This window comes from Patagioenas fasciata, chromosome 1 (assembly GCF_037038585.1).
Source record: "Patagioenas fasciata isolate bPatFas1 chromosome 1, bPatFas1.hap1, whole genome shotgun sequence".
In the NCBI taxonomy this organism is placed as follows: Eukaryota; Metazoa; Chordata; class Aves; order Columbiformes; family Columbidae; genus Patagioenas; species Patagioenas fasciata.
Window position 1 is genome coordinate 9572262 of NC_092520.1, and position 14552 is coordinate 9586813.

Here is a 14552-nt window from a genome sequence, read left to right on the forward strand (position 1 = left end):
CATGGTGCACCCAGCCTATTTAGTCCCAAAATAATAAAAATTTAAAGCTGGAATCAGATGCCAGTTTTGCAACTGAACTGTAACCGTGTCATCAGTCATTGCCACTGTAACACCGTTACACCCCTCCTCCTGCCCCCTACTTTCCAAACCAGGGAGAATCAACCTCTTCTGAGCTTCTCCTCACAATGCAGTCGCTCTCACTGCCCCACATGGCTTTAGTTGCCTTTCCCCCGCTCGGCTGCACCGGGAGATGCCAAGCCCGACCCGCACACACACTCCGAGCCCGCCCGCCCCAGCAAACCACCGCTGCTCCCCGACCCTGCCCGCCGCCGTGCAGCCCTGGCTCGGCTTTCCCGCCCATTGGGAGCCGCCACCCCCCCGCTCCGCGTCCGGCAGCCGCTCAGCGCCACGGAGAGTGTTCCGGGCGGATCCTCCCCACGCATGGCTTCACCCGTGGCCCCCACCGCGCAGCCACACCAGCCCGTGCTCTGCGGGGTGCGGGTTCCCGGGGGGATGCGGGGGGACGTGACACACGGGACACTCGGCACTACGCGCACTGCGCATCTCGCGCGGGGGCTCGTTCCACCCTACCCCCGCCCCTCCCCGCCCCCCGGCGGCCGCCGATTGGCTGCGGGCCTCAGGCGAGACGCGCGGAGCGACTGCCCGCGAGTAACCCCGCCGCCGCGAGCGCCCCGCGCGACCTTTCTCCTGCATCGGCGGTGACGCGGTGGCCGCCCCCCTCGCCGCGAGCGCGGCAAAGATGGCGGCGCTGAGCAAGTCCATTCCCCACAGCTGCTACGAGATCGGGCACACCTGGCACCCGCGCTGCTCCGCCGCCATCCTGCACATCACCCAGGGCGCCCTGGCTGAGTCTCTGCGCATCTACGGCACTCTCTACCTGGTGGGTCTGCGGGGTGGGGAGCGGTGGGGGCACTGAGCTGGGTGGTGGGGGGGACGAGGGCATGAGGGGATGGTGGGGGGGCTGGCCTGGGTGAAGGGTATAGAGGGGGTCAGGGAGGGGCCTTGTTTTGGGGTGGAAGGCCGTGGGGGATGTGAGGGCGGGGGAGCCTGGCCTGGGGTGTAAGGGCAGGGTACAGGGGATGCGAGGGGGGCTGGGGTGAGGGGGAAGGGCATGAGGGGTGTTTGGGGAGGGCACAGGGGATGTCAGAGCGGGGGAAACCTGGCCTGGGTGAGGGGGAAGGGCATGAGGCAAATCAGGGGAGGGAGGCTGGTCTGGAGTGGGGAGTGTTTTGGGGAAGGAAGGGGAGGAGAGATGTCGATGGCAACGTGACCCCGGGGTGGGGGGGGGAAGAGGAAAAAGGTTGTTTTGAGGGGTACTTTAGTGCTGGGGAGAAGAGAGATGGTGGGGGGCACAGCTTAGTTTGATAGCTGGAGGGCATAAGGGTTGTGGCAGGGGAGGGAGTGTGTGAATCTGGTTCTGGGAGGGGAGGAGAAGGGCATGGGGGGCTGTGGGTCTGGTGGCACCACAGGTGTTGGGGGAGAGGTGAAGCTGGTGGGGAAGGAGGGCACGGACACAACATGAACATCATATTTTTGTCGTTTTCCAGTATCTGTGAGACTTGAATAAAAATACTTAGTATTTGCCTGAGAGGCTAGAATTGTATCTTTGGCAGTAGCAAGAGTACATGTGTATTGTTGTTGGTGACACCTTGGTAGTTGTTGCCTTAGGATCAAGGAGGTTCCATTGCATAATGAAGCAAGGCTGAAAAAATACATTAAGGCTAAAGTGTTCAGAGAGTATCCTACAGGTGAGCTTTAGTGTGCAGTTATGCTTGGTTATATCACCTTGGTTGCAGCTGGCTTGCTTCCAGCAAATTAGGGTGTAGGTAGAGGAGTCAGGATCTGTTTGCATCCACCTGTGTAAATGTATCCTGAAAGCTGATCTAAGCTGGAATCGCAGCAGGTGAGCACTTCTTTCTGTCCCTCCACCTCGGTGTTTCTCCTGTAGTGGTGCTTGGAGAATTGAGTAGTGAGCTGGCTCCAAACTAAGCTGTAAGGAAAGAAAAACATGTCATTGAGTCTGTACTTTCAACTCTGTACCAGTGCTGGTACAACAAAATTATCAAGATATGTAATAAAGAGGAGGGAAGGACTGGGACTGCAGCACTCCTGACATAATTCGTTTAAGCTCTCATTGAAGTGTTCCTTCAGTGAAAATTGTGATGATATCTAATTACATTTTTTAAACAGTTAATAACTATTTGGTAGCAGTGTGGACGTAAGGAGTTGTCATGTCTGACAGTGAACATTTTCATTCTGAACCAACAAAACTGAAGTGCCAGCTTCTGTGAGCTGGATTAGGAAACTAATACAGAGAAAAACATTCTTTCTTCTCCTTCCTGCCTCCCCACTGATTTTTTTCTTTGGTTCTGTTTTCTGATTGAGTTTGCTGTGTGGGAGCATCAGTACTTGTAGCAGGAGAGAATGGACCTGAAATGAGCCATGAGAGGTGTAGTGGTGATATGTCACATCTGACTAAAAGCACCTTAAACAGCTCTGTAATTAAATCAAAGTTCTCTAGCAGTCAAGCCTGGTAAAAAGCATCCTGCTATGTTACAGTTCACTCAGTTGTGCAGTCACAGGTTAAGGGGAAAGCTCCTGTTTTTATTTATCTGAAAAGAAAAACCCCCAAATCCAACATGTTTTCGTGATCAGTTTTACGTTGTGGCCCCATAAACAGTTACATCTTGTCATGAATCCAAGGTGGGGTGGGAACCTTCTCAACCAACGTCATGCTGTGCTGCAAAATGTCTGCATCAGTTTTTAAACTGCTGTCTTTACAGTTTTTAATTTTCTTAAATTTCAGTGGTTAACTTGACTTATCAGAGTAATCTAAAGCAGAGTTGACCCAAAAATCTTGGTGTTAACTAAGGAGGGAGGAAGCATTTGTGTTCCTTTGGTCCCAGACGCATAACTGTTCTCCTTTCTCTGTGTGGTCCTGGACCTTATCCCTCCTTGACCAGATTCTGTTCATTCACTGATCCAGAAGAGGTTACTAACTTGCTTTTAGGTGGGGTAATTTTCAGCTGCATTAGTGAATTGAATTGATTTATTAAGCAAGGTTTGACAAGTACCAGAGACAGTGTAAGGTAACGAGTGAAAGGGTGAAGAGGAGGAAGCAGAAGTCTTGCACATTAAGTAGGTTGGCAGGAAAAGAATACTGCTGAATTAGGAGAGTCATTGCTAAATTCATTCTCTGCTGGATTAAGGTTGAATTTGAAAAACTTGTATTTGTAAATTAAGTATCACAGTTGCATAGCACAAATGTTTGGTCTTTTTCTGTGTTCTGAAGTTCACATAAGGGCATGAACTTCCGTTATTTTATCTTTATAGTTATATCAGTGTATGTTCGGAATGTTTCTGGTACTACTTGGTCCCAATCTTTTGTGTGGCTCAGCAACAGAAAATTTCACTTCATTTTTCTATGTCAAGCCTGTAAAATGTCTTCTGCTTTTTTGTTCCTCCTGTTGCCACAAGCTAATAACTAAGGAAAATAGGTGAAAGAGTTTCCACTCACAAAAGCTTGTGTGGAAATGAATGAGAGTGAATAGATCAAAATAGATTGCCAGAGGTTGTTTGTGGGAGAGTACGTGGTTAGGGATGGTTATAATCCAGAGTCTAAACCCTTAATATCTACACCCCACATCTCTTTAATGTTTTGCTTCTCTTCAGTCAGTGGGAGGCTGATGGAGCCAAATTAAGTGGTGCTGGTATTTGATTACTGGTTTTCAGTAAATGGCTGTGAAGACTCTTTGCTTTTAAGTAGTGCTATGCCTTTTTTTTTTTTTTAAAGTGCACCTGTTGTTGTTGTTGTTGTTAGAAAAACTGTGGTCTTCAGATACAATATTTTCACCATCTTTATTTTTGCTCCAGTACAAATTGACTGCTTTAGCAAAAGTAGGTGGTGTATCTAAATTGAATTGTCCCTCCACATACAAAGTGGCTGACAGGAATACCTATTTCATAATTAAAACCGCTTGTATTTCACAAATCAAGTGTCCCAATGCTGAACGTCTTCTGAGATCCACTTTTACAAAAATATTAAAAGGAAAAGTTAAAAATTGCTTAATACATATACTCCCCAAAGAAACCCCAAGTAATCTCCCATACACTTTATAATTACACTTTTTAAAAAACTGCTTGCCTTGATAGTTTAAGAAAACTTTACTGAAAACGTCCTTCATCAGAGTGTTATATTTTGTTTGATTTATGCTTATGTTTTGGATTAGTCAAGGCTAAAGAAAATGTGATAGTGTAATTGGGTATTTTCAAAGATGAAGAATTCTAGAAATTGTGAGAGATGGGGAGAAGAGAATGATTTCACGAGGAAATTGCATAAAGCTGGGGAAAGGGAAATGAAAAGCTGGGTTATTGGATTTGACCTCTGTTTCTGTTTCTTGGGTTTTCTGTTGATTTCTGTGGGAAATCTGCCATTGATCGCATGCATTGGAGCAAAGTCGTCTGTTTCCTGAAGGTTTGTAAGTTTTAGGCACTTGTTTGATGATGGTGCGCATTTTGCTATAGGTGAATATGCTTAGTCATTAGTAGGAAGCCTTTGCTAGTGTATCAGAGGTAGTTGAATCTGTTGGTAATGTTTCCTCTTAATCTGAATAAGGTAAACATTGTCTATGGCTGCTTTGCAGTTCAGCTGATGCTTCTTTTTGCCTATGGGGTGACTAGAGTAATTTGTAGCTTTCACCTTTTCTTTCTCCTACTCTGATCATCTGTTTTCTTCACTTAATTTAAGCCAGGCAGGCTACCTCCCTGCCTCTCCAGCTTGGGTTCTGTCCTGCCCTTCCCCTCTTGATCGTAGGCCTTCCCCTGCCCACTGACACCTCTCACAGAGCCACAGGATGGCTGGGGTTGGAAGGGACCTCTGGAGATCATCCAGTCCAACCCACCTCCTAAAGCAGGTTCGCCAGAGCAGATCACACAGGAATGTGTCCAGGTGGGTTTGAATGTCTCCAGAGAAGGAGACTCCACAACCTCTCTGGGCAGCCTGATCCAGCCTCTGGCACCTCAAAGTACAGAAGTTTCTCCTCATATTCAGAAGGAACCTCCTGTGCTTCAGTCTGTGCCCGTTGCCCCTCATCCTATCACTGGGCACCACTGAAAGGAGGTCTCCTGCCCTTCCTCCCCAGCACCAGCTCCTTCCATCTGCTGCTTGTCCTTTCAGCATTGCCTTTGCTGCACGATGACGCAGCCAAAGAGCATCTTGAGCCCTGGCCCGTTGGTGGTTCTCACTGTTTACTCCCGGCTCTGTCTCCAAGGCAGATCTACTGGCATGAAGGAGAGGAGCACTCGGCCTAAAGCAGTGTGGGTGCCACCGGGTCTGTCCGACGTGTCCTCTAGACTGAGGATGGTTCAGCCGATTATTTAGCAGAACAGATATAACCTGAGTCTGCTGTTCCAAAATGTCTTTTAATGATCCTTGGGGCTTGCTGTTAGTTTTTTTGATCTCTTTCACTTCATTTCTTCTCATACACTTTTCATACTCCTTTTGATTCCACTTTTGATACTCTTTTCACACTGATTTCAGACTTATTTTGGTCTCACTTGTAGTATTTTTCATACTTGTGTTGTATCTACTTCCTCCTATGCTTTTTAATGACCTTCAGGTTCTTAGATGCCAATTGCTTCTCTTTCTTTCTGTATTGAAAGTTTTTTTTTTTTTTCCCCTATTTATGATTCCAGTGCTATTATCTTCCTAGGTCCTCTTTTGACCCCAAGTATGTGTATTCCTTCTCTTAATCTGTATTATTTGTTTTTTAAGCTCTGTAGTGCAGCATTGCATACACTATTGTTAAAGAGACAACTGCTGTCAGCAATTGTATAAGGTGTTTTTTCTTCCCGTAGAAACGTGGGAGGGACATGAGTAGTCTCGCAGGTGGTAGCTGGCATGTCTCTTCACAGATAAATCACTGATTGACTAGAGGCAATAACAAACCTAGTTATTGCGCCGATGAATTGGATGGAAAACAGAAGACTGAAGGTGAAACAGAATGAAGTGTGCGTCTCCCATCGTTTTCCTGACTGTATTTACATGGCTGTAGGATAGGGCCAGAGCTCGGCCTCAGGGATAGAAGATGCACACCAGCCATGGTGCTGCTGCTTCAGGCTCACTTTGTGTGCGGTTTTTATGGGGAGAGCTGTTTGGACTGGGCCTGAGCAAAGCCAGGGACCCAGCTAACGCTGGAACAGATACTGTTTTGTCTGCCAGCGGAGACACGGTCATCGCGTCCCACTGTTCTGAGGTGTGCAAGAAGGCTGTACTGACCAAATTGTATTCTAAAATATTCCAGAGTTGCTGGGTATATTAAAATGTGGTTTTTGTTTGTTTGTGCCATGAACTATTGTGTATTTGGAGGTAGGAGGTTAGTGTTACACTTGAATATAGTGCTGTGTGCCAGCTTGGATCTCTGATCAGGCCATCGAGAAGCTCACATTGGGACTTGGTACCTGGACTTGTAGTGATGGTGGTGGCTGTGTTGTGCTGGCACATCGGATCGTCTTAGTACTGTGTGATGTCCTGTATGTCTGTGCTGTGATATGAATGACATGTAGGTCAGTGTGTTCTTGCCTTTAGATTCCTCTGGAAGCTGGGTTAAATGTGGCTAAAATTAGCTTAAATGTTACTAAACTGCTTGCGACATCCCCATTCCAGGCTGTGTTTGTTTTGCTCTGTTCAGGTGGCTTTTGGCCTAGGCTAGGCAAATTCTGTTGTAAATTGAAAATAAACAAAAATAGTCTTTTGTTGAGATACTGAGAATTTTAAAAGAAACAGTTAATGAATTCCATTGGAGTGAAGAATTTTGGCTCAAAAGTACAAGGAGTAACGTGGAGTCTGCATCGCAGTAATGGTGGAAATGGTGGAAGCTCCAGCCTTGGCTGATTCAGCAAAGATCTTGGTAAAGACAATATAAATACTGGGAACCCGCAAAAATCATAAAAGGGACTGCTTATTAAGGAGATGTAAATCTGTTCTCTTAGGTTGGTACAGCTGTATAGTAGAGTGCAAGAATTTCAGGATAGGGGGAGAATAATTGAAAATGTTACTGAGTTTGACCTTTCATGGCTATGAAAAATAGCCCTCTAGTCATCTATGTGCAAGGGAAACAAGCGGTGAAAATAAGTCGTCATGGAATGAGAGTAATGCCAGGGCTGAAGGTAATTTAGATGTCATTCAAAGAGTATGTGAGTACTGTTCATTTCTTTTTTTAGTTGTGTGGATGATATGGAAAATTTAAAAATGCCAAAGTGACCCAGCATACCCCCTGATGATGAACCTCATGCAAGGGACAGAGGGAGTCAAGAGCAGGTGGCACAGAGTATTTGACTTACGAAATGAAAAAAATCTGGGAGCCAGGTTTTGTAATCTAAGAAATCAGGGAGGGACCAGCTACTTGAGGAATGACAAATCTGAATGTTTAAGAGGAGGCACGAGAAACAAATTGCTGATTTGAATAAGTGTCTTTCAAAACTCAAGTGTGACCTGAGGGCATGTGGAGTTTAAGTTACTCCAAAAGGCTTAAAAATAATTTTTATAAATCAAAGAAATAATGTTCCTGTCAAATTCATGCAATATTGCAAACAGTTATAACAGGACATATAAAAAACTAAATATATTTATGAAAGAAATCTGACATCAGTCTGTAGCTCTGCCCTCTGCTTGAGTGAACTGAGGTGTTAACTGCTTTAAATACTAGGGATTGCTTTGCTTTTAGCTTGCATGTGACTTAATTAAAAAGCCAAGGAAAATTTTATAACTTATGTGCAGCATATGTTTTATATAAACCATCTACACAGCATTATTAATCATCTCTAAATTTACATTTTGGAGGTACCTAAATGTGCCAGATCATCACTCTTATAAATGCCATTGAACTGGGCCTTCCTGGAAATTTGGCTAGGTGTCTGAATATTTCTGCAGCTCCACCTTCTTTCTTTCTTTTTTTTTTTTTTAAATAAAAGTTTGTTATGATATGCTTGATTTTTATTTGGATGTTGTAAAGGAATGAGAGAGATGATAGTGCTTTTTTCAGTTTCCATCAGTCCATGCTGTATGTGTTGACTGATTTCACTAAAATTTGGCGGAATGGTAATGTTCTTAAAGACTTACATTTTGTACAAACTTAGGAAACGGTGGTTTGATGGAGGAGGGAGAGAAAAAGTGATGTGCACACAGCAGCAGGGTTGGCGTAAGGTCTGTGGTTTTTAGTCTACCACATAACCTGTCAGACTGTGTACCTTGGTCAGCCAGTTAGCACATTCATCAAGTCAAATGCAAAACATCCTGTAGGATCTGTAGTTCAGAGGCACAGGTGAAGACTGAGGCTGGTGGAGGTGAAGTGCAGGTTATTGCAGGTGGATGATGATTACATGTAGGCGTTACATGACACATCATTAAAATAATCAGACCTGGCGGGTGCCTCTGGTTGTGGAAAACTCTGTTTGGAGTCTCGTGTTCCTTTTCCACTGGAACGCAGCGATAGCCAATTTCTTGGTTTTATAAGGCTTAAAATTTGTATATGAAGACTAAATTAAAAAAAGAAAGGGCTTCAGTAATACTTTTCCACAAATTGATGGTACCCTGAATCTGGTGGACTGATTTTTTTTTTTTTTATGATTACATTTTCCTGTTGAAGAGTCAAAATGCAGTTATGTGAATTCTGTAGTTAATGCTAGAAAATATTTTGTTTTCTGTTTATTTCTTTATTTTTACTGAGTAGTCTTAAAATACTTCAGACAAAAAATCCAGGAGGCCTTAGAGCTCAAATCATTAGCAGTGTTTTTGAGTGGCCACTGTATTACTTCATGAGTGTCTGCATATGGTTTGAGGGGTGATCTCCTCCTTCCAACTACCCTCGCTATTGTACTGTACATAAAGGTGTAAAATGCACATTCCTTCTTTCCGCCCTCATTTCTATTAACATGAAAACAGTTTTAGCGATGTAGTAGCCTCACAGTTTTTCCGCCTATGCTAAATCTAATTTCATAGCAATGTTTTTTTTAATGAATTAAATAGTTTTTCATGTATATGAACATTTTCTGTCTCTCTGTTTCAAGGTGGTAACGACCAACGTGTTTTAGTGAGAGTTAAATCAGATCTTGTTTTAAACTGTTTGTGAAATGGGGCAATTACCATTGGAGAGTAAATGTGTGGTCAGTTTACATTGGGTTGATGGACAGGAGAAGGAGAATTCCAGTCTGGGCTAGGTGCTTAAAACACAATCAGCTGTTTAGGGAATCGGTTTGCTGCTTGTATATTCCAGGACTTTGGAGGACAGGTTTGTGTTCATGTCTCTTGCTGTGCTCTCATGTATTAATCCTGCTGTTTGTTCCCTTTGACAGTGAGTAACGAGGGTGTGGGGTTGCCTTCAAAAACCTTCTAAGGCTGCCAGAGCTGCATTAAAGTGTAGCTGAATTTTGGGTTTCAAGTTTTAAACGGTTGTGTGCAGAAGTGAGGAAAGGAGTTATTTGTCTTAAAAAATAAGTTGGAGGCTTTCTGCTTTCAGTTTTCCTACAGGTAGTAATGGCAGTGCTGGGTCAGTCTTCAGGTGTGGAAAGAAAATCTTCTTTCTCCCATGCTTGGCTTATTGTTTTCAAGAGGCTTTACCTGACCACATTCTCAGTATCAAACTAATCATCGTTGGAGCCAGAAATATATTCTCTGGAAGTCAGGCTGGCTGGTGTTTAATTTCCCCCGCTCCAGTGTGTGTGTAGGACACCGATGTCACACAAGGACAATTGGTGTATATTTCATCAGAGGTGTTACCAGAGAGTGAGGGATTTGTGTTGTACTGACTGTAGTGCAAAAGTTCAGTTTTCTGAGGACTAAAGTGTTGTGATCTCTCTAGATTTCATCCAGATGCACATATGCTTACTTTCATAGTTCTAATATCCAGTGATACACAGCCTACCTAGTTTAGTAATCTCGTCTGAGTTTTAGGTGTGAAGTATGTGCACAGACGAAGCAAATACAGCAATACATATAATTTTCTTAAGATATCTCTGCTTGTCCTACTAATACTTTAGACTCGTTCCTAAGTGATTTTTTAACTTTTTTAAAATTTCAGCATGCTGTTACATATAAGTTACTCATCTCTCATTTAAATGACAAAATTCTACTCTTGTGTCTCGGAGAGCCTTGGAATTTTGTTTTATGGACTTGGAAATCACTGGAAAAATAGCAATAGACATTTAAAACACTGAAACATCCTTTAATGCCTGTATTATGGTATTTGAATACTTGATTTTTTTTCTGACTACTTATTTCTTAATATTTTAACATATCTGATTTTTCTTAGAATGAAATTTGTTATTTTCAGCTTTTTTCCTGAAATGTTCTGTTATCTTTTTTCTAGCTCTGCTGTTTGTGTTTTGAATTATGAATTATCTATTACTCTTTTTGGTTCATCCTTTTTTTCCGCTCATTGATCCCTTTCTTTCCTTTAACTGTGATTTGTTTCTTCTGCAGCATGCTTGTGTTTTCTGCAGACTCTGTTGGACTGAAGGGAGATCAAGAGCTAGAACTCGCGGATGCAAATAGAAGGGAATTAGAAAGTTCTGAAAACTTGGACATTCTTAGGCCTTTTGCCCTGTGACAGTGCATGGTTCATTTTAAATTCCCTTTTGCTCTTAGTTGCTGAGAGTTTGGGCATGTATAATAGTATTTCTTACAGGAGACTAGGAAAGACAGGATTTATTAATTGACTCTGTTAGAAGATGAGAATGTGAAAATGTTAGCAAAGCTGGACTCTGTCCTGTTCCCAGAGCGCTGGTGGCTTGAGCTCTGCTGGTTTTGAGAGAGAAGAGCGTGGGGTTGAGTTGCAGGAAGGGCTGTGAAGGCTGTTGCAGGCAAAGGGCTCAGCTGCCTGTGGGGAGGATGAATGGGAGCACTGGAGTCTCCATTTAATGCTTACGTAGACAAATAAGACTGTGTCTGCAGAATGTGCTGCTGCTTACAGTTTCATTTCAGTGCATGAAACGTCACAGTGTAAGAAAACTTGTGGTGAGAGGAAAACATTAGTTTTGCTTTTTGAAATATGTGTTTTCTTTATTACCGTGCAGGTATCTTGGAATTCTTGCAAATTAAATTACAGGGAGTGATTATGCTCTACCCTGACTCAAAAGCTTAGTTCTTAATGGGGTTGGATTTTTTTTTCTTGATGAATAAATAAATCTTTAATGTTAGTTAAGTATTTCTAACTTGGGTATTCTTTACCTACAGAGATCAAAGGTGCTTGAAAAGGCGCCATTATCTGTTACTTTAAATGTTAGTAACAAGCATTATGGTGTATGAGCTAGAGTTTCTATAGTATATTGGATACATGGTGCACATTGGTTATATTAGGTCTTTTATTCCCTCTTTAGTCTCTTCCTTAGAGAGATGTGCGTACAGGGTGACATTTTGATTTTATAGTTGTCTTTTTTAAAAATGAAAGATATGCATTATATATGCAAATGAGAAGTACAAACCATGTGCCTTCTATCTGGAATGGATGGAATGGAAAATGGCAGAGTCAGTAATAGCTTTTAGTATCTGTGAAGTCTGTGAAGCTTTATTCCACAGTCTTACTGTTTTTGCATGTTTTGTTTTGTGAAAGGTGGTGCTGTACAGGAAAGGGTTGTCTTGGTTAAATACAATTTCTATGGAAGGGTGGAGTTGTTAATGACAGTCTGTATCCCAGAGAGTTGTGTAGCCTTTCTGAATATCCGGAGGCCAGGTCATTGGGTGCCTTGAAAATAAGAGATGTGAACAGTGACTCGATAGTTTATGGAAAGCCAGGATAGGATGTTAAAGCGAATCTGATGTGTTCCTAAGCTGCTGTTAGTCAAAACAGGTGCTGGAGTGTTCTTCACCCTGGGGTAGGTAAGGCTACATTGCTGGGGTCTGCCCAGAGAAGTCATGAATAAGTGAAACCTGGGTCATAATCCCCTGGCATTCACTCGAATCTCCTCTCCCTGCTTCCAGACGTTTTTTGGGCAGTCTCCTCCTCCTCATAAAGGGTAATAGGCGGGAGAAACACCACGGCTTCAGAAGGAAAGAGAGGGAGAGGCAGCGCTGGAAGGGAATTGTTCTTTTCCATGAAATCATGGTCTCACGGTGGTGTGAGGAGTGCGCTGCTTCTGTTCCCTGGCTTAGAGGTGAGGGGAGGCAGCTTCATGTCTGGGTTTCATACAGCCGCAAACACTCGTGGCGTTACCTGTCACAGCAGCGCTCTGCTGGTGGTTCGGACATGCTGTGCTATCTTACTAAAGCTGGAAATCTGCAATAATTTGTAAACACTGAAGAGTTTTATTTTGTAAAATTTCTGTCACTCTATCTCGAAAAGAGAATAGTGAAACTAAGAAATCATGGAGAATGGTTATGAGAGTAATGGGAGGTATGGAACTGGTTTTGGCTGCTCCTGGGTATGTACTTGTTAAATGGATCAGCAAGCTGAATCCGAATTGCAGTCCTTCATTCTTGTAGTGGAAAACACTCCAAACTGACTTCTGCAGCTGTCATCGCTATGGTCTTGATGCAGATCACCCTTAGGTGCCTAAATAAAGGTGTCCTAGGATTTCTGTGCTTCTTGGATAGCAGGAGAGCTGGCAGTGTAATGTCAGTGAGATGTTCGTTTCTGTCTGCCTGACTCTTCAAGGAGTCTCAGATGACTTGCAGACCTGCTACATCTGTTAGCATCTTCATGGAGATCAGTAGTTTGCCAAGGAAATATCTTCTGGATGTCCTGACACCTTCTCATTCCATGTTTCTATCTGCTGCCAATGTCTGCCGCTAAACCTTGAGCAGTGCGTTTATTCTAAGAATTTTGCCTTCATCACAGTGTCCTCTCAGCTCTCTGGGGTAAAGTATGTCCCAGCAGGAACCATGAACTACTGCAGTCTGGCAGCTTTTGTAATCTTTCTGTCTTGCCAACCTCAACTTTAATAGTAATTTTTTGAAGTGTGTGGAGCTGAAAGGGAGAGCAAGGTGCTACCCAGAGGTATCTCTGTTTTTCCATGTAATCACACCATTGCTGGTGGAGGAGAGGAGGAGAACCTGCTCCGTAGTCTACTCTTGCCAGTTCTTATCCGTACACAATATATAGCTTAGCTGATGTCTATAAAGCACATTAAAAATGCTGAGCTCTTTTTTTTTTCGGTGAGCATGTGTCAAGCTCCATTGCTCTTACACATACAACTCTTTCAGTTCTTGGGAGCAATGTGTCTTTGGACTGGTTTGTGTGGTGTTGTTCCTGGGTCTTTTTTGTTTTTCACTTGGCACTAGAAAAGAGAAGGGAAACCAAACATTTTTATTAGTCTAAGACTTGTTGGAGAAGCTACAGAAATAAATTTTTGACTTTGATTTGACATCAATTTATAATATACCAATTTTTCCCATTGGAAACACTTTGGTCTGAGGAAGTAAGGCTTCACACTTCAGGTGTAAGATCTGTGTTCTTAAAATGAAAAAATTGTTATTTTGTTCCAAATATTCATGTATAATAGACTAGAAATATCTGAGGAGGTAGCAACTGGTGATCCAGTGTTTAGACTGCATTAAGTCTTTCCTTCAAAAGAAAGATTATCTGGATTGCATTATTACCTAATCCACTATGGTTTAAGCAGTCTTGACACTTGATTAAGTAATGTGTAAATCTGTTTTCAGAAGTCTTCCTATGCATGGACTTCTCCTTAATCCTTGGTTCAGGCTTCATTTTGGAAACAAGTTTTGGCAGAACTTCCCTGTGATTAGTTTTAGCAGAATCCTCAGCCCATCTCTGAATCTAAAACATCTACTTGCTATTCAGTACAAGAGGACAGTGTTTCAGAGGAACAACTTCTCCTCTATGTTTTTAAATTGAGGAACCAAGACTTTGAGAGGTGTCACCAACACTGATTTGAGAGGGTGTCTTTCGCTGTTCTTATCAGTACCAGCAGTAGGAAGCTCACCCTGTTAGGAACTTCTCTAAGCGTTGACTGAAGACTTCTCTGTCAGTCTTGAGACTCCCTGGGAGATCAGTGCAGATAAAGATGATAATGCTATTAAAAAGACAAAACAATAAAATTTGTCATTTGATGTACCCCAAATATAATTTCACAGTCTTAGGAGCACATGAGTTGGAATGCCCCGAGTCAAAGCACAGCCAGTTGAATGAGGTTGCTTGGGGCCTTTTCCAGTTGAGTTTTGAGGATCTCCAGTGACGGGGAGTGCACAATTGCTTTGGGCAACTTGCTTCAAAATTCAGCCACTCTTTTAAGTGAAAATTTTTCTTCCTTAGGTCTAATATGAGTTTATTGTATTTGAGCTTGTCTGTTGCCTCTTGTCTTACCCCTGTGCACCTCTGAGAAGAGCCTGGTTTTCTACACCTTCCTACTAGATAGTTGCACAATTTCTGCGGACAAAGACGACTTTGAAGACCTTCAGTGTTTGAGTCATTAAGTAACCGTTCTTTATAAAACACGGGACATACATTAAACTCGCCAAAAAACCTATTTAGTTTTTAGATTCAGCCTGTTTTCTGCTATCAGCTGGTTTTTAGAGG

At 42.9% G+C, this 14552-nt stretch overlaps 1 protein-coding gene across 3 annotated transcripts in view; it reads left to right on the forward strand.

The window, feature by feature from the left end:
• The first annotated feature begins 638 nt into the window (after positions 1–638).
• The window catches only part of TMEM135 (transmembrane protein 135), a 179304-nt gene continuing 165390 nt past the window's right edge, over positions 639–14552 (forward strand). The window contains exon 1 of one of the 3 annotated variants that reach the window (XM_071802470.1): positions 639–901. In XM_071802470.1, coding sequence (XP_071658571.1) covers positions 761–901 — 141 coding nt within the window. In that variant the 5' untranslated portion in view covers positions 639–760. Of the gene's footprint in view, positions 902–12053; positions 12169–14552 lie in introns of those variants that run through there. The other 2 variants (XM_065832681.2, XM_071802500.1) reach the window with 2 other exon arrangements.